Genomic DNA, 19890 nt, shown 5'->3' with positions numbered 1-19890 from the left:
TTTTGAAAGATTTGAATCTTTTCTAATTAGTGTTGCGTTTGTATTGCATAATTACTTGTTAGGGTTCCTTATCCAACGGGATCCTATTACTAAACCTCCACTGATTACGTATGTTTGTCAACGGTCTGTTTCTCATGAATCGCGATGCACAGAGAGTTGAAATTTTTCGTATATTTTTATTGCCGCTATAACAACAACAATAGGAAAAATTCAAGCCGACATGCAAATTAAAAAAAATTCAAAAAGTATCATGGTACGGAACCCTTCGTGTACGATTTCGATTCGTCCTTGATCGGTTTTTTTTCCTTTTGAGGTGAGGTAAACCTGAAAAAAAATAAGGGATAGCGAAAATCGAATTGATCTGTCAAAGTTTGATGCCAGAGTGGCTGATCGGATAATGCGGAAACGTTGTTCCCGACTTCCGATAACTTGCTAATAGTTTGTGAGCTGTGGAACTAACTATGTTTGAATCGCTAACTTTTTGTTTCGATCCAATGAGTTGAACTAGATTTAAATCTAGTCATAGTTTCGACTTTTCATTAATAGTTTATCAACTAAGCTTCCGCAGTTAAAGGAAATAGGAATGATAGCATGAAAGGATAATTATTTTCTACTACTTTTGTGCTAGGTAGTCATATTGCAACTAAACACAGTCACACAATTGCAACTAGGTACCTAACTCAATTATTAGTTAATAGCTGAATATGCCCGCGACTTCCCATGGATATAGGTTATTCATTGATTTTAATAAATAGCGGGATAAAAGTAACCTATGTCTTATCCAGGGTATAATCTATCTCCATTCCAAACAGCCAAATCCGTTCAGTAGTTTTTGCGTCAAAGAGTAACAAACACACATGTATCCATACATACAAACTTTTGCGTTTACGGAGGTCCTGCGTACTTAAATGCAAAAGCCAAAAGTAACCTAGTCAAAATAACAGCAAATATTTTCTTTTATGAGTAAATACGAGTAAGTAATTTCTTACCAATGTAATTTTCTTAAAGCTGTTGCGTTTGAAACAACACAGTTAAGTTTTAACAAGCATTTTTTTACCATTTTTATTTCGAAGGAAGTTCGAAGGCTGCTGTCTGTTTGTGTTAAATTTTTATTATAACTCACCGACTTCCGTTGATGGAAGCTCGAGCAAGAACAAGGATTTAAAAGCATAATTATTTATTAGAGACGAGACCACATGTTTTTTTCTATTTTTTTCTTATTTTGTGTGCTATGTAACTATCTATACAACTTTTTCGAGGTCCCCGATTTAAGTCCAGGGCGGGATAAAAATTATAATGGTATTGTAATGATTTTCCGAGATAAAACGTAGCCTATGCCCTATATGTTAATCCAGGGAATAATCTACCTCTGTTCTGAATTTCAGCCAAATCCGTCCAGTAGTTTTTGCGTGAAAGAGTAATACACATCCATACACACAAACTTTCACCTTTATAAGTGTGATAGTGTGATTTTTCTGTCAAAAAATTCTTAGGAAGGTGGTGGTATTACATCTTCGTACCTTGGAGAGAATGTAAAGCCGTTGGCGCGTTTTTGGCTAATCTTTCTCTGGTCATGTCGAATTAGGAACCTTTTGTTGGACTATGAGAGTGGGGAAATAAAGAGTACAACCAAAAGACACACACGTACAAGCCGCCAGTACAAGCGAATATGGACGGGTGCAAACTACAAACCTAGCTTTGTTGCTAACTGTACCTACCTATGCATATGCAGTATAATAGTACTACCTAATATGTGACTTCGTGTGCTTTGTTGCTGACTGTACCTATGAATCATAATATCACCTAATAATATGTGATGGTAAGGAACCCTTCGTGTAAGTAGATACTTTGTTTCACATAAAAAAATACACTCAAGGCAAGTTAAACTAATCCTCATTGATTTTGAAAGAGCCACCCCTACTTATTCTGAGCTAATCATGACAAACCCCAGTTGTAGTTAGTAGGTAAGTACCTACTTTCCTTTAAAAAGCTTCCGTCGTAAAATATTTATCGTCCAGTAAATGAAGGGATAGGGGCCATGATTGCTAATTTTAAATCATTTTCATTTGGTGAAATTATTATTTTACCTCACAGTGACTTCACAAGCGATTTTATCAAGATCAAACCTTTATCAGATCGTTTGCTAAATTAATTTAACTAGGAATTATTTGCAAGATCAATAGTGCTGATTTCACCAGTTGGCTTTCACGGAAAGTGAATTTTTGCACTTATGATAGTAAGTGTGAAAATTAGTTCGTTCGTTTCGTGAAATGTGGACATTATTTGAAATGGAAGTTTTTCCCTTTGTAACACGCAGCGATGCAAGTGTTTTCGCTCGCGCGCTCTTTAGCTGAGGTCGATGGCCGTGTGCACGTGAGATCAAATCAATAAAGATAGATTAAATGCAATAATTTTATATGAGATTTTTTTCGTGTTTTTACACAGGCTGGCGAGAATGATGGCGATGATGAGTCACAAAGATGGCGAGTGAGAACTCAAAGTGTAGGTACGAACGCACTATAGCAAATGTCACAACTGACAATAAGTGCCCACATATGCAAAGGCTTTTCACATGATTTTTCACATGCTATCTGTGACATGGATGTATCTGTGAATTAATGGTCCATCTCTGGATCCTGTACAGTTAAGTACCTATAAGCTCAATAAAGACCCAAAGATTCCCGTATTGATTTCATTTCCGAACGTGATTGGAAAGGGTCGAGCTGATTATGGAATGTCCTTTGATTTGTTTGTACCACGGAGGATCACAGATTTGGAATAGTTAAATGACGCATGTTCATTAATTTTCAAACGGTAAAACGGAATCCTTATAGGATCCCTTTGTTGTCTGTCTTTCTGTCCGTCGTCAAGAAAACCTATAGGTTTAGGAGTTACGATGCCACAGACAGATACATAAATACACATGTCAAACTTATAACACCCCTCTTTTTGTGTCGGGGGTTAAGAAACCATCGATGATGAAAACCAACCGTTTTTAACACGACACCCCGTGGAAGAAATAAAACAACAGCCAAAGCAACTTATATTATCGTTTAATATATTTATTAGGTTCTACTAATATTATACTTAGTATCTAGGTATATCCTAGCGTTGATATTTATGGTATTGTTTTCCTGGTTTACAATAGCTAAAGTATTCATTTATTCATTCGTTCAAAAGGTAACATGTAAGTACACAAAAATAGATCAAGCTTGAATCGCAGTCACACATCAAGAGTTCCGTACCATCGTCGTATAATAACACTTTTTAATTTATTTTTTTTTCAATTAGGTACATGGCGTCCATTTCCAAATTTTTACTAGATATATGTTGTTTAAGCGGCAATAGAAATACATATTTTGGGAAAATTTCAACTCTCTACCTAATACGGTTCACGAGATACAGCTTACTGACGGATAGACGGACGGACGTTGTGCGTGCGTTGCGCCTCCCCGCCGAAGTCAAAGCGGAGGCTTAGTAATAGGGTCCCATTGCAACCTTCGGCTACGGAACCCTAAAAACGCGACAAATTGAGAAATTTGTTCGTTTTTTCGAAGGCATTTCTATAAATAATACAGTAGATATGTAAGGATTGTATCCCTCGGGATCAGATTCGCCTGACACGTCTGATCTTCAACTAATGGCGGGAATCACGTCATTCAAACAAAATGTAGAAGGTATTTTTTGTTCAATCTCTGTTCAGACTTTGATTTATGTTAATAGATCTCAATCTTGTAGTAACGAAGTGTCGCTACACCGTACCTATAAATTAGCTGATGCCCACACCTTCGTCCGGGTGGATTTAGTTTTTAAAAAACCGACCAAGTGCAAGTCAGACTCGCGCACTGAGTTCCGTAATTGGGCATTTTTTCGACATTTTGCACGATAAATCAAAAACTATTATGCATAAAAATAAATGAAAATCTGTTTTAGAATGTACAGGTAAACCCCTTTCATACGATACCACACTTGGTATAGTTATCTTAATTTGAAAATTGAAAAAACTAATTATTATTTGTTCATGAACAAATTTCAATTTTTTTGGATGTAACCACTAATTTACGGTTTTCGATTTTTTCCCTTTACTTGTGCTATAAGACCTACTTACCTGTAAAATTTCATGATGCTAGGTCAACCGGAAGTTCCTACCCTATAAGTTTTCTTGACAGAGATGACAGACGGGCAGACAGACAGACAACAAAGTGATCCTATAAGGGTTTCTTATGAGGTACGGAACCCTTCAAAACTGATAGACAAGGGGCGCCAAGCTGCTGGAATGGCGACAGACGACATCAAACGAGTGGCAGGATTCAGGCAGCGCAAGGCGTGTGGAAGAGACCTATGTATGTCCAGCACCTTGTCTATTGCATGATGTTCAATCAATCAATCATCAGGGAGCACGGTAGTGCCCCCGCCAAGACGAGCCAAACGGCGGCCGGGGCGCTACGTACCTTTTTCTCGAAGTGTTTCGCCGTATTTTCGACCCGTCATAACTTCGGTCTGGATGACGCTAGAAAGCTGAAATTTTCAGTATAAGGTGTCCTCAGCAAATTTACCAAATATACTAAGTATCAAATATCTAGCCTTTATGGTTTTATTTATTTATTTAAATACTTAATTGCTTAAAAACTATGACACAAAGTAAAGCACAGGATATATTCGCAAACAAGGCATTTATTTATTTTAATTAAAAAAAATGAAAGCTCTTAAAATGTAAAATGTATGATGATGATTAGTCGTCCAAATAGCTGTCGATCCAGTCCCTGAACTTGGCCACGTCGGTGAACACCGTGTAGTAGTCCGAGTCGCACACCACGACGCCCGCCATCGCCGGCATGTTGGAGATGATGCCCGTGACGTGCCAAGCGCCCGACGCTGTTCCGTTGGCGTCCTGCTCCTTGTTCGGGACGAATACCTGCACAATATAACTCTATGTTATACGGTATACCTATTCTTTTTACCCGACTACGGCAAACCGAAATGGAAGGGTCATGATTTTAGCAGTCTATGCATATATTAACAGGGCTCTTTCCGTCACTTACTCCATACAATCGTAGTTCCAATTTCATTTGAACATTAAGCAACCAAAGTTCATGAAATTTTGCAGACATATTCTAGAAACCAATATCTGTGCCTGTGGTGTTTTAGATTTTTCTAAAAATATGTAGTTTTAAAATTACAGGGGCTCAAAGATTTGTATGTGAATTTTTAAGACCGCGTAACTTTGAAACCGAATATTACAGAAATCCTGAAAACCACAGGCATAGATATTAGTTTCTACAATATGTCTGCAAAAAAGACTGTACGTGTGGAAGTCCCTATAAGAGACCTGTGTAATTGACCTATGATGATAATATGAGTGTACCAACTGATTGAGATTGTTACCTGATAACCACCCCCACTATCGCCATTGCAAGCTGAGGTTCCTGCAAAAGTTTCAAAATGTTATTTTCTCTATTCTATTAAGTAATATTATCAGGTGTTGCATTTTCACTTTCACTTTCACTATAGGTAGAGAGGTTCACAATCTTTCACAATCTCGCGAGATACATTATAATGTAACGGTATTTACAATTTGACGGTGACACCATTGATATAAATGACTGACACACATATTATAACGATTGTCTGGAAGCACACTTACCGTTATTACGATAGCCAGCGCAGAAGGTTTTCCAGCTGGTGAACATCGCGTAGTAGTCCGGGTAGCTCCTGAGGCAGGTCTCCGCGGACACGGTGGGGAAGACGGCCTGCTGCAAGGTGCTTGCTTGCTGGTTGTCGTTGTCGTACCCCCAGCCTACTATCTGTTACAAGAGTCAAAGCAAAATGTTACAGCTGGCGCGCACCGCGGTAAACTTCCGTATTTATAGGGTTCCGTGCCTTAAAAGGAAAAACCGGCCAAGTGCGAGTCAGACTCGCGCACTGAGGGTTCAGTACTCGGGTATTTTTTCCAACATTTTGCTCGATAAATCAAAATCTATTAAGTATACATAAAAATAAATAAAACTCTGTTTTAGAATATACAAGTAAAGCCCTTTCATATTATGATACCCCACTTGGTATAGTTATCTTACTTTGAAAATTGAAACACATTTTAATTTTTTTTATGATGTAACCACAAATTTGCGGTTTTCAGATTAATCCCTGAATCTGTGCTATAAGACCTACCTACCTGCCAGATTTCATGATTCTAGGACAACGGGAAGTACCCTATAGGTTTCTTGACGCACAGACAGACAGACAACAAAGTGATTCTATAAGGGTTCCGTTTTTCCTTTTGAGGTACGGAACCCTGACAACGGAACCCTTATAGGATCACTTTGTTGCCTGTCTGTCTGTCTGTACGCGTCCGTCTGTCAAGAAAACCTATAGAGTACTTACCGTTGACTTAGAATCATGTTTGGCAGGTAGGTAGGTCTTAAAGCACAAGTAAAGGAAAAATCCGAAAACCGTTATATTAGTTCAATTACCGCCCACAAAGGACAAAGACTTACATTGCCCAAAATGTTAGTGTTGTATGGAGTGCTATCATGGGCCACGGCATGCGCCAGGCATGCTGGCTGTATGTAATCCGTGAACTGCACTTGTGACTTCAGCTTTAGTAGAGCGATGTCATTTGACAGGCGCCTGGAGTCATACTCCTCGTTGATAACTACTCTTTCGACCTGGTGATAAAATTATTAGATAGATATTACATAAAATGAAAAAGCCTAGTGGTTAAAAAATATTTTAAAAACCGACTTCCAAAATCACTACAAAGTAAAAAAAAAATTCTACACGTGTATGTATGTTGAAGTGGGGTGAGCTTCACGCTAGATTTCTAATTTCTATTGTTGTGATCGCCCGACTTCATACATACTCGTACATTCCTAAACGTGTAAAAACATTTTTTTTTTTCACTTTGTAGTGGTTTTGGAAGTCTGTTAAAAACGTCCACCCCTGAAAGGTCGAGGGTTCGATCCCGGGCACAAACCTCTAACTTTTTTGAATTAATAAATACCTATTGTAAGCAATTATTCTTCTTGCTTTAACGGCTAAGGTAAACATTGTGAGGAAACTTGCATGCCTGTGAGTTTCTCCATAATGTTTTTGGCGGTGATGCCTGCCAATTCGCACTTGACCACCGTGGTGGACTATCAATCAATCATTTTTTTCTGTTGATTGTTGATAAGTACTTATATGGTTTTTTATTTGGACTATGTCCAACCCCTTCTCATTCTGAGAAGAAACCCGTGCTCAGTAGTGAGCTGACCATGTATCTAGTTATTGGTGATGAAGTGTGGTGGCCACTAGCCACGGCAGTAGCCATCTACCTAGACAGATCCAATTTAAGAGTTATAAATTTCCCGCTTGCCCTTTCCAGGAGTCGACGATCCCGGGACCTCCTATTTATGTATTTAACCTCTGCAGCAGGGTGGTCATCAAAATATCTATCTAAAGGTCATAGCTCATTAGAGTCACTCGGCATCGGACCTGCACCGCTTCACCGTGCGTTTAGTATCTCTACATAGTGTAAAAGTGTAAATTAAAAATTTATACAAATCCCCGACAAGTGAAGATTACAGTAACTAGAAAAGAGCTGATAACTTTCAAACAGCTGAACCAATTTTCTTGAATTATAGCTAAGAACACTCTCGATCAAGCTACCTTTCAAACAAAAAAAAAAAACAAAATAAAATCGGTTCATTAGTTTAGGAGCTACGATGCTACAGACGATACACAGATTACACAGATACATACGTCAAACTTATAACACCCCTCTTTTTGGGTCGAGGGTTAAAACAAAGTCGCTTCCCGCCGTCTGTCTTAGACCTCTTAAACTACACAACGGATTTAAATGCGGTTTTTAACCCAATTCGGGTGCCGGGTGGCCCTAATGAGCTATGACCTTAGCTCTTAAGTCTAAATAAACTGTTTGCAGTGAAGTACCTACATCCTTTATTTCAGATTGTTTATCAGTAACGTACAAATGATATTTTCCCAGCCACACAATCAACTTTTCCGGTGGAAACGGTATTCCTCTGACAGAAACGCAGTGCGCCACTGAAATCAAAATAACAAGTAAAACATCAATCAATTAAATTGACTCAAAGCATTGATTCACAAGTGTAAATTAAAAATTTATAACACTGCACCCCCGACAAGTGAAGGCTGAACCGATTTTCTTGGGTCATAACTAAGAACACTCTCGATCAAGCCACCTTTCAAACAAAAAAAACTAAATTAAAATCGGTTCATTAGTTTAGGAGCTACGATGCCACAGACAGATACACAGATGCACACGTCAAACTTATAACACCCCTCCTTTTGATAAAATTTTTCTATTTCCAAAAAATATTACTATAGAATTACATTAACTCATGTATACTACATACTATTTATTGTATTCGGATTACCGAATATAATACAGGTTGACGCGCACTTGACCGATTTTTTTTGCTTTTTAACTTATTTTTAACCGATTTGAAAAAAAGAGGAGGTTCTCAATTCGACGGTATGTTTTTTTTTTGTACATTTGTTACGAGATTACTCCGCCAAATATAAACCGATTTTGAAAATTTTTTTGGTTCGGTAGGTGATACTTCCGAGGTGGTCCCATTTTAGTTTGTCGAAGATCTGATGACTATCTTCTATGATGGAGAACAGACTCCTCAACGGATAAGAGTAAATTGCTCGCGATCGGTGTAATGGCTTAGTAAACAGGTATTTTAGTACAATGATGTATGTATGAAGTCGGGCGAGCTTCATGCTTTGATTATACTCGCCCGACTTCCTACACGTGTAGAAACAAAAATTATTTTTACTTTTTAGTGTTTGTGGTTATTGAAGTCGGTTTTTATTTTTCTTTGGTTTGTGGGTACCTCAAAAGGAAAAACGGAACGCTTATAGGATCACTTTGTGTCTGTCTGTTTGTGTGCCCGTCCGTCCGTCCGTCGTGTCTGTCTAGAAAACCTATAGGGTACTTCCCATTGACCTAGAATCATGAAATTTGGCAGGAAGGTAGGTCTTATAGCACAAGTAAGGGAATAAATCCGAAAACTGTGAATTTGTGGTTATATCATGTGTTTCAATTTTCAAAGAAGATAACTGGGTATACCAATGGGGTATCATATGAAAGGGTTTTACTTGTACATTCTAAAACAGATTTTTATGATTTTTAAGCATAATAGTTTTTGAGTTATCGTGCAAAATGTCAGAAAAATACCAGAGTACGGAACCCTCGGTGCGCGAGTCTGACTTGCACATGGCCAGTTTTTTTTTATTAATGTTCATTTACTTTATTACCTGTCAAAACAAAGCTCTCGGAAATAAGGGTGCCTCCACATATGTAGTCGTAGTTGAGTTTGTTGTATTTCCTCCTGTACAGGGCTACGTGCCACGGCCAGTCCCCGGGCTTCGTCTCTCCGTTGACGGCTGGGTCCGTGTGGCCTACTTTACGTTGACCGCAATCGATGTTCTTGGGTCTTTGACCCTCGGCGTACTCCATAAAAAACAAAAAAAAGTTGAATAGAAACAGGGTTAATATTATCATACTCTTTGGTTTAACTTCGCGGAATTCCATGATGGAACTACAAAAGTCCGCGAAAGAAAACACACAAATCTGTATGAGGATGTAGATTGTAGGTAGATACGTACGACATGTAGCATGCGATATACAGTGGACCCCGGTAATCCGACAAACGTTTTGCAGGGCAGTGTCGGACTATCGAATTTGTCGGATTATAGAGTACTGCCTAAGACCCCCTATAGTCCGGCGATTTTTATTAAAGCGTACCTTGTAATCCGACAAATTAAAGATCCAACGATAATATTCTATATGTCAAAAGTAAACCACATCACATCACACTAATATTATAAAGGGAAAGTTTGTGTTGTGGGGAAATATGTATGTGTGTAGGTATGTTTGTTACTCCTTCACGCAAAAACTACTGAACGGATTAGGCTGAAATTAAGAATGGAGATAGATTATCCCCTAGATTAGCACATAGGCTTCTTTTTATCCCGGAAAATTAAAATGTTCCCACGGAATTCTTTAAAAACCTACATCCACGCTAACGAAGTCGCGGGCATCAGCTAGTTCAATAATAAAATAAACTTGTCGGATTACAGTGGGTGCCGGATTAGACAGGGGCCGGATTACCGGGGGTCCACTGTATATACCATTATACATATACATATATTATCTGTATTTTCTGTATATAAAAACGCAATCATTAATTTGAAATCAAACTATTATGACGAACTCAATTTTCGTATTGGCATATCATTTTTACCCTTGATGCCTGCCTTGGATGATAATCCCACTAATATTATAAAGGCGAAAGGTTGTATGTGTGTGTGTGTGTGTGTGTGTGTATGTTTGTTACTCCTTCACGCTAAAAGTACTGGACGGATTGGACTGAAATTTAGAATGGAGATAGATTATACTCTGAATTAGCACATAGGCTACTTTTTATCCCGGAAAATCAAAGAGTTCCCACGGGATTTTTAAAAAACTACATCCACGCGAACGAAGTCGCGGGCATCAGCTAGTATCTCTATATTTTTACCATATCCGTCATGACGACTGACGCCAACGTTAGTATGTACCTACGCGTAAGACCCAATTTCACCAAATAGGTAGGTAATTGACCTAAAATCGCATTTTATAAAATCAGATGAGTAGCTGGTAGTTTGGCAAATAAATACATACCCACGGATATTTAGCACCTTGTGGCATCCTTTCAGCTGTGTATTTTTCGAGGGATTCCTGAAAACACAAAATCTTTATAATATAAGTATGTACGTAGTTGTAGGTATATAAAAGAAAAAATCTGACTAATTGATCTATCAATACACAGCTCAAACTAGTGGACGGATGGGGCTGGAATTTGTCATGCAGATATAGTTATTATTACGTAGACATCAAATTTAAACAACTATTAGCAAGCTGAAGTGGCAGTGGGCAGGCCATGCCTGTCGTAGAGGCGATGGCCGTTGGAGCCGGAGAGTCCTTGTGTGGCAAGTGTAGTGTGGGATGCCCTCTAGCACGATGAAAAGCAGCTGGCTGGATGAGGAAGGCTGATGACCGGGTGTGGTGGCGCTCTTTAGGGGAGGCACATGTCCAACAGTGGACTTCCTCAGGCTCATGATGATGATGATCATGATGATCCAATTTAAAAGATTTTTGAAAATTCCACCCCAAGAGGGAAAAATAAGGGTCTGTTTGTGCAGTCACGCGTACGAATTCGTGGGCAAAGCCTAGTTAATTATATAACTAGGTATTAGATAATTAGGCCCTTAGTAAACTAGATATTCTTGAAACGGCACTTTATTAATAAAAATAGCGAGCAAACGAGTAGCCGGGTGAAGTGATGCCGCCGCCCATGAACATTTTCGAATTAGTTGGTCCGCCCCTTGAATAACCCTATTTTGTAATCTAGTGGTACTTACCACATCAGGGTCAACACAGAACTCCTCGTCATCAATAGCGAGGCCAGTCAGGTGAGGAACGAGTCCTGGTGTGGTCCACTTCACTATAAAACTCAGGCCTACGAGTTGGGTAAAGAAACGAACCGTGAAGTTGTCGCTCTTTTTCAAAGATACCCTCGAAAACTTATTTTCATTCTGAAACCGTAATAATTAATACCTATAATACTCGAATTTTTTTGATATACTACTTCTACCGCCGAGTTACTTGCCGGTTCTTCTCGGTAGGAACGGCATTCCGAACCAGTGGTAGATTATTTTGACGACTCAAAAGCACTTGTAAAAGTTTAATTGAATATTTTGAATTTGAATTTGAATCTACACTAATAAATAAAATTGAAGTGTCTGTTTGTTTGAACGAGCTAATCTTCGGAATGGCTAAACCAGTTTTAACGGGACTTTCACAGACAAGTAGAGAGTAATTGAAATAGGAAATTATCCCGCAAAATCAAACAGTTCCCACGGAATCTATAAAAATCTTAATCCACGCGGACGAAGTCGCGGGCATCCTCTAGTAGTGAATAGTGAAATAATAAAAATAAAACAAAATAAAATGCTTACCGATCTAACCGTGAAAGTGATTTTAACTTCTGTATCAAACGACACTTTCATCACACTATCAGTAGGAAACGTTTTATTTATGTGCACATAATACTGATTGAGGTCCTTCAAAGGCACACCTAGTTCGAACCAAATCGATACGTCCTGAGAATCCTTACAAGGACATGCAGAAGTTAAAGGTAAGGTATCGAGTGGTGTCCGTACGCGATTTTTACTCTCCACCACCATAAAAACACCATAAAGAATAACCACAATTCGCTTCATCATCGCTTTTAAAAAAAATACTTTTGTCACAAAAGATTTGTAGTGGAACTGACCCCTCCTTGATGGAATCTCAAAAGGTTACTAATTGTTCTCTTATAAAACAGGATAATAACAGCAAAATGGTATCTTGTTTATTTTTCCTTATAGGTATAATGCAGTAGGTAGCTCAGTGTTAGAAGTCGATTCGACAGTCAGAGTTCAAGGCCTTGAGCGCCGAAAACGCAGAATCACCTAAAAATTACGTATGGAGATAACCATAATATCATGGTATGCGTTTTATGCAGTGGTAGCCTAGTGGTTAAGACATCCCCCTCCTTTTCACGAGGTCGCGGGTTTGAGGCCGCCGCCTGAAATCCTGCGACTCGTTTACATTACCTTACCCCCCGTCCACACACTGTCCGTGCGGCATGGGAAGGAGCGAGGAACGGCGGCAGAGACGTAGTGTGGCCGCGACTCGCGTGTTCCTCGTTCATGCCCATGGCTCCCTATTTTGTCGGTAAGTATGCAGTAGCGCACACGCTGCCACAGTTTCGATTAGCATATTATGTATGGTTTCGATGTCCATCGCGTTGCAAAGGCAAGCGACCTAGTGCGGCGCGTCGCGATTAATTGCGCGAGTAGAGCAGTGCGTGGTGTGTGGATGCACAGTTACATCGTCCTGAGTGACATGTCTGGTTATATTTTTTTGAAACAGGATTTATTTATTTATTTTTTAAGTAGTTATAATAAAACTAGTTTTGTATAACGTGACTAAACAATATAATTTCAGGATCATTTTATATTTACTCGTGCTACAACGTTGGCGCAGACACAGCTTTGTTCCCGAAATTCCTATTAGGGCACGTCAACACAAGGAGGCAGACATAATGGAAGCTACCGCATTGTTCTTAGTCACATGGCTGTTAGGTGGATAATAATATGAAAGATTTTACTCCCTACATTATATTATGTGGCTAGGGCAGGGCATACAGTTTGAACAAGCGTAAATTAAAAATTTATAACACCCCGCGACAAGTGAAGGTTACAGTAACTAGAAAAGAGCTGATAACTTTCAAACGGATAAACGGATTTTTTTGGATTATAGCTAAGAACACTCTCGTTCAAGCCACCTTTTAAACAAAAAAAAACTAAATTAAAATCGGTTCATTAGTTTAGGAGCTACGATGCCACATACAGATACACCGTCAAACTTATAACACCCCTCTTTTTGGGTCGGGGGTTAAAAATGCGCCCATAGCATCCCAAGAAAAAACATATACAAGGTGTAAACAGAACGCTAGCAAGCACTTCGGGTTATTATTATACCTACTACCTAAACGCAATCCAATGCCAATAATCATTTGGTTGATTTTGTAGTTTTAGTGAGTTAGTATTTTTCAAACTCGCAATGTAGGTATACCGTGAAAAATTCGGATCAATGCCCCACCTACACGGCATTGAACCCGAGTCGCCAATTTACGTATCGTTCGTTGACCTCTCGTCAGTCAGCTGTTTTATTTGCAATATATTGCTAACTTTAAAAAATATTTGATTTATGATTTTTTTTAGTGTTTTTAATGGTACCTTATCAGTAATCATCAGTACTATCACCTGTCTTCGTTTTTGCTAACGTTCTGGTTTCACCCTGTATAGCATGGATATGCATAGACAGGCATTATAAACAAACTCGTGTATAATATATAAATCAAAGTGAATAGCGAAACTTCGAAGCCGAATTATATTGCATGGTTAGTACTGGCAACTAAACTCTAATCCAATCTAGGTCCAGGGCTTAAAGGGCCTCGGATTGTTTTGGCTTAGTGTGCCGTGTGGGCGACTGGGACTAAGCTAACTTTATAGCTTTAGTTAATTAGTTTACTCATGTATGCCGTGCCGTGTGACGTTGCTAATGGCGACTTCGGCAAACAATGGAAACGGGGCTAATTCGAAACATGCTCGAAATCGACAAACTCGAATTTTTGCTCTAATGGGCAAAGTTTTGTCCCGGGATATTAAAGAGTTCCCAGTGTACTTTTAAAAACTAAAATCCACACTCAAAAAGTCGCAGGCATCATCTTTTTTTACAGAGATAGCATCCCGGGGAGGGTATATCAATGGTACTTTTATCCCGGAAAATCAAAAAGTCCCCACGGGATTTTTATAAAACTGAAACAGACTGACGAAGTCACGAGCTAGTAGTTACCAACTAAAAAAAGAAAAACCTTAGGTATACAATATACATACAGATTGGGTTTGTTTGAACAAATTGGGTATTAGTTTAGAAGACTTGTAACAAGCCCCTAGAGAAATGGGAGCTTGTTATGTTAGGCCTCACCTCACTAGAGTGTCGATGTGTCTCTGATCTCTCACGTATCTAAACAATTCGATGATCTGCACGAGATACCGACTGCCGTCCTAACAAACAGTGCAATAAGTCGAGTTTTTGGGCAAATTGACTTAAGACCATATCCGTAATCAGGAAAATGAGCTTTATATTTTCGCCTTAGACGTCTTTTTTGTATCTTCAGTAGTTTCGGTTCTGTTGGTTATCAAAACTGCAATATGTAATATTACGATTTGTAAGTAGCTAATCATAACCGCGAATATCTCGAAAGTAGTCGAAACCTAGTTATTGCTCTCTTCGTTAGGACGGCAGCCGTGTTAAGAGGGCTTTATACTTTACTAGCCCCAGCTTCGCACGGGCGCAATGTAGATACCTATAGTTCACGACAAGTCGAGATGGCAATCTGGGTATGAGGTGGAGGACGCCCCGCACACCAGCACCGCGCTCGCGCTCGGCCGCACCGGGTTAGCGCGGGGGCAGTGCGGGTGTGGGTCAGCCCAGTTGCCATTTCGACCTGTCGCGTACTCCTCTGTAGGTACCTACCTACTAAAACGAGGTGTGGCCACTGACATCTATGTAATTGTACCTATGTACCGTACAAGTACAATTATAGATGTCCGTGGGTGTGGCAGTGTGGTTAGGTAGGTACCTACATATTTTGTTATACTTTCAAAAGTACCTATAGAACATTTTCGATGCAAGCTCTCAATCAACTTGCTTTCAAATAAAAAATCTAGTAGATTCCAGTAGATATGTGTAGCCTGTAGGTAGGTACGTACTTATAAGACGCGACAGGTCGAGATGGTAATCGGGATGGGGACGGCCCGCACACTTGCGGGTGTGCGGGGCGCCCCCCGCCACAAACCCCGATTGCCATCTCGACCTGTCGCATACTACACCTAGCACCTTATCTACCTACCTACGTAAACTTAATCTAGGTAACGTGAATAGAACTAATTAACACTAAATTCAAACTAATAAAATCTTTAGCAACACCCAAAGATTCATTGCGTCTTCAAATGAAATGAAATTAATTCTCTACAAATACGAATCTGGAACTGTGTCTAGAACTTTGTAGTTGAAAGATTTTTCGATAAAAACAAACATTTTTGTTTCGTTCGAGAGTTCATTTTGTCAACAAATGTACGACGTCAAATTAACCATAACATCCATTAGTCACCAAATCGAAAGGCATTTATTTACCCCTATACATATTATGTTATTTACTAGATAGCGGCCCACCCCGCCTCCGCCCAGGTTTGAACAACATAATTCATAGCCCTATAGGTTTTCTTGCAAGACCGGACGGAAGGACAGACAGACAGACAACAAAGTGATCCTATAAGGGGTCCGTTTTTCCTTTTGAGGTACGGGACCCTAAAAACCGTGAATTTACGGTGAGTCAAAGTCAAAATCATTTATTCAAAGTAGGTACAATTGTACTCCTTTTGATGGTTGAAATTGTTAAATTTGTATGATTATAGTGATGATAATTAATTACGTAACTTAAAACTAAAGCTACGAGGGTTCCAAACGCGCCCAAGTCTGAGAAGAGCCCACAACAAAGTAAGTTAAGTACATATCAAAAAAAAAATGTGGTCATAAACAAATAATTTAGTATTTTCAATGATTAACTAGATTAACTATCACAAGTGGGGTATCTATACTAATAAATAAAATTGGAGTGTCTGTCTGTAATTTCGAAATAACCACCGCATATTAAGGTCATATGGTTATTTGTACGATACTATAACTGAATCACACGTTTTTAAAATTTTTGTCTGTCTGTCTGTCTGTCTGTTTGAAAAGGCTAATCTTGGGAACGGCTGAACCGATTTTGACGGGATTTTCACAGACAAGTAGAGAATTGACAGGGAGTAACATAGGCTACTTTTTTAACCGACTTTCAAAAAGGGAGTTGTGTTTTTCTACCTATGTGCACCGAAATCTCCGAGATTTCTGAATTGATTTGCGTCATTTCTTTTTTAATCGATAGAGGAACTTTGCGACATTGTTTCATAAAAAATTTGGGAGTCCAACTCCTCAATCCTGATGCTGCAGGGGATCTGACCAATCCACGCGGGCGAAGCTGCGGGCATCAGCTAGTCATAATATAAAATGGCTTTATCTGTAAATACCTTATAAAAAAGATTTTTATTTATTTTTATGCTTAGTTTTTATTGATCATACAAAATGTCGAAAAAATAGTCCAGTATGGAACCCTCGGGGCGCGAGTCAACTTGCACTTGGATGATTTTTAAATAATAAACATCTTGAACCAGAAAAAAACTTTTATTTGCCTTATAAATATTATTAAGTGTATAATACAGTTTTACAGAAACAAAATAAATAATAATCATACTAATATACTACATAGTTACTATGAGACAACATGAACTGTCCTCAACAATAACAGCTATAACCACCCTCAACATTTCCAATGAAACTAGACAAAGTGTATTAACCCTGCCTAAGTCGCCTCCACTCATACATGGATAATAGTAGACCTCTAAAGAATTAAGAAATCATTTAGTATAAAATATTGTGTATAGGTTTTTTTGTAAGAATGTTGTGCAACAGGATTTTCCTCTTCACTGAACACATAAGACAAACAGACAGACAAACATATTGAATATCTCAATAAACTATTGTAACATTCACAGGATACTAGCTTGCCATCCATGATGCTGTTCTCAATAATGTTGATTCCTGATTTCACACTTGCGATCTGCAACACAGATTTATTTATTTAGAAGTGGCAGCTATGACCGGGTCTATCAGAAATCTAGCAAAATCTATACCACGTGAGCTTCGTTACACTATCTATAATACCCTAATTAAACCACACTTAATATACTTAATTGAAGTCTGGGGAAGTGCTGCCAAGACAAGATTAGCTCATCTGCAAACTGCTCAAAACAAATTAATAAAAATTCTTTTCCAATATCCCTTTAGAACATCAACTAAAAAACTTTATATTGACACCAAAATTATGAACGTTCATCAGTTATATATATACAACACATGTATTTTTGTTAGAAAAACTATAAATAAAACAATCCACACAGATATCACATTTACTAAAATTAAAACTAAAACTCGTCGAGCCAGTTACCTTGTCCTACCCAAAACCAGAACAAATTATGGCAGAAAAACCCTTACCTATGAAGGAGCTAAACTATACAATAAAATACCGGCACAGATAAAAAATGTACACTCATTCAATGCATTTAAAACTGAGTTAGCTGCTCACATTATGAGTAATTCAAGTTACTTCGATAAATGCATTGAATGAGTACTATTTATTTATGCAATAAAATGGCGAATAGTGTATTCTTAGAGTTAAGTTCTCATGTGAATGACTTTTCTATGTCTTTATGAGAATAAATATCTTTAAACCTAAACCTAGAAGTTATTAAAAACCCCTTTAAACATCATTAAATTATATTATGTAAAACTAGCTGATACGTACGATTTCGTCCGTGGATTTAGTTTTTTTAATTATAAAGTGAATTCTTTCATTTTCCAGGACGAGTAGCGGTCACTGTCCACCAGGTCATGGAAAAAATAACGATGCTCCGTTGCGGCGTGATTGAAGGACAAACCAACAAACTCACTTTCGCATTTATATACGCATTTCGCATACTTAATACAATAATATGGGTAGGGATTTTACATTTTTACATAATATGAAAATGAAAAATGAAAAATCTTTATTTAGAGCTCTTTACAATTCCTTAACAGTAAAGTACGATAACAACTGCATTAGTTTCAAAACTGTGTTGCAGTTGTTAACGCCCACCTCCAGATTTACAAAAATTAGGTACTCGAAAGGAAAAAGAACAATTTATAACAATATTAAATATCCAATCCACTTCAATAATTTAAAAATTAATGAAATGCACAGAGTATGTAATCACTGAAATGCTTAAAAAGTGCTTAAAAAACTGGTACACTATACAATAAAATTTGAAGAGGTTTGAAAGATTATTAAGTAACTGTTGTGATTGGCTGAATTTATGGTATTTTTGTTGCATCAATGCATTGTAGTCAATAGTGAAAGAGTGTCAACCAATCAGAGGTGATTATAATCGCCTCTGCTTGGTTGCATGAAATAATTACGATAATTATTATTATATGCACTTGATAGCTTCAAGGTTGCTCTACATTGGTCTATGACCAAGATTTTGGCGGCACCACATGCTTGCGACAAACAGCAAGTTTAACAAGCACTGACAAGTGCTTGTGGCAAATGGGTGTTCGCGTATGCGTGCAACGCTTGGAAGCTTTTGTGTTTCGAATTGATTGGCAGGCAAGCCAAACACTGTGTTTAATGGTGCTACTTCATGCTTGCGATAAATAACATATAGAATTAACATTTAACAAGCGCTCTCAAGCATTGGCAAACATACGCGAACATCCGTCTACACTTGCCAATACTTGTTGTTTCTTGTTTGCCACAAGTATGAAGCGGCACCATAAAAAGCTGTCTAATGTTTGTCGCAAGTGTTTGGCGGCACCACAAGAAATAGGAAGTCTAATTTTGCCGCCAAATGCTCATTGAACACATACAACAAGCACGGTCAAGCGTATGGATGGGTGTTTGCATACCTACACGGTGTGTTAAAAGTACTCTGCGGTTATCTGTCGCAAGCGTCTGGTGGCAACCTTATGGAGCCGATTTATCTTGTAGCAAACAACATACAGCAATCATCGGCAAACATCACAGAGTACCTATTTTATACTGGAGTTTTACTTGTAGCAATGGGATTTAACGACTAGCATTGGCAAGCATATTATGCAAACGCTCGTCCACACTCATGCCAGTGCGTGTTGTTTGTTGTTTGCCACAAGCAAAAAGCGCATCCAACATTTCACCAGAGAGCACAGACCAACAGATTCGTGGTCTGTGCCAACAGAGCCATATTTATCGGATTCGTAGTCTGTGATATTTATATCCATATAATATATCTATAAAAATAAATGAAAATAACAAGCGGAAAGCCCAGAATTCGTCAAAAATAACTAGATGTAACTTAATTTTCCCTAACAATCCAAGCATTTTCTAAAACTTACAAATATTTCAGACAGATTGCTAAAAACAGAAACATTATTTACCCGCGCTTTTGAAACACATTAATTACATCAGTACAGCCAACTGTGGAAAAAAATAACAATTAAGAATTGCCAGTAAGAAAATTTAGCGATTTACATTTGTCATGGGTAACATTGTAAACGTGACTAACATGTGGTGAGCCGAAGCGTAGCCTTCG

At 38.3% G+C, this 19890-nt stretch overlaps 1 protein-coding gene across 1 annotated transcript; it reads right to left on the bottom strand.

The window, feature by feature from the left end:
- Positions 1–4585: 4585 nt before the first annotated feature.
- LOC123876122 (chymotrypsin-like elastase family member 2A) lies at positions 4586–12526 on the bottom strand. The gene is made up of 9 exons (XM_045922267.1): positions 12031–12526; positions 11434–11607; positions 10694–10750; positions 9286–9481; positions 7934–8043; positions 6495–6665; positions 5645–5804; positions 5386–5426; positions 4586–4915 (listed from the first exon to the last, which is right to left on the bottom strand). The coding sequence occupies exons 1-9, from the start codon at positions 12295–12297 to the stop codon at positions 4733–4735; spliced, it is 1359 nt and encodes a 452-aa protein (XP_045778223.1). The 5' UTR covers positions 12298–12526; the 3' UTR covers positions 4586–4732.
- Positions 12527–19890: the final 7364 nt, after the last annotated feature.

The sequence above is a fragment of the Maniola jurtina genome, chromosome 21 (genome assembly GCF_905333055.1).
Source record: "Maniola jurtina chromosome 21, ilManJurt1.1, whole genome shotgun sequence".
NCBI lineage: Eukaryota > Metazoa > Arthropoda > Insecta > Lepidoptera > Nymphalidae > Maniola > Maniola jurtina.
The sequence above is the reverse complement of the archived record's forward strand: the minus strand, read 5'-3'. Positions and strand labels throughout refer to the sequence as shown.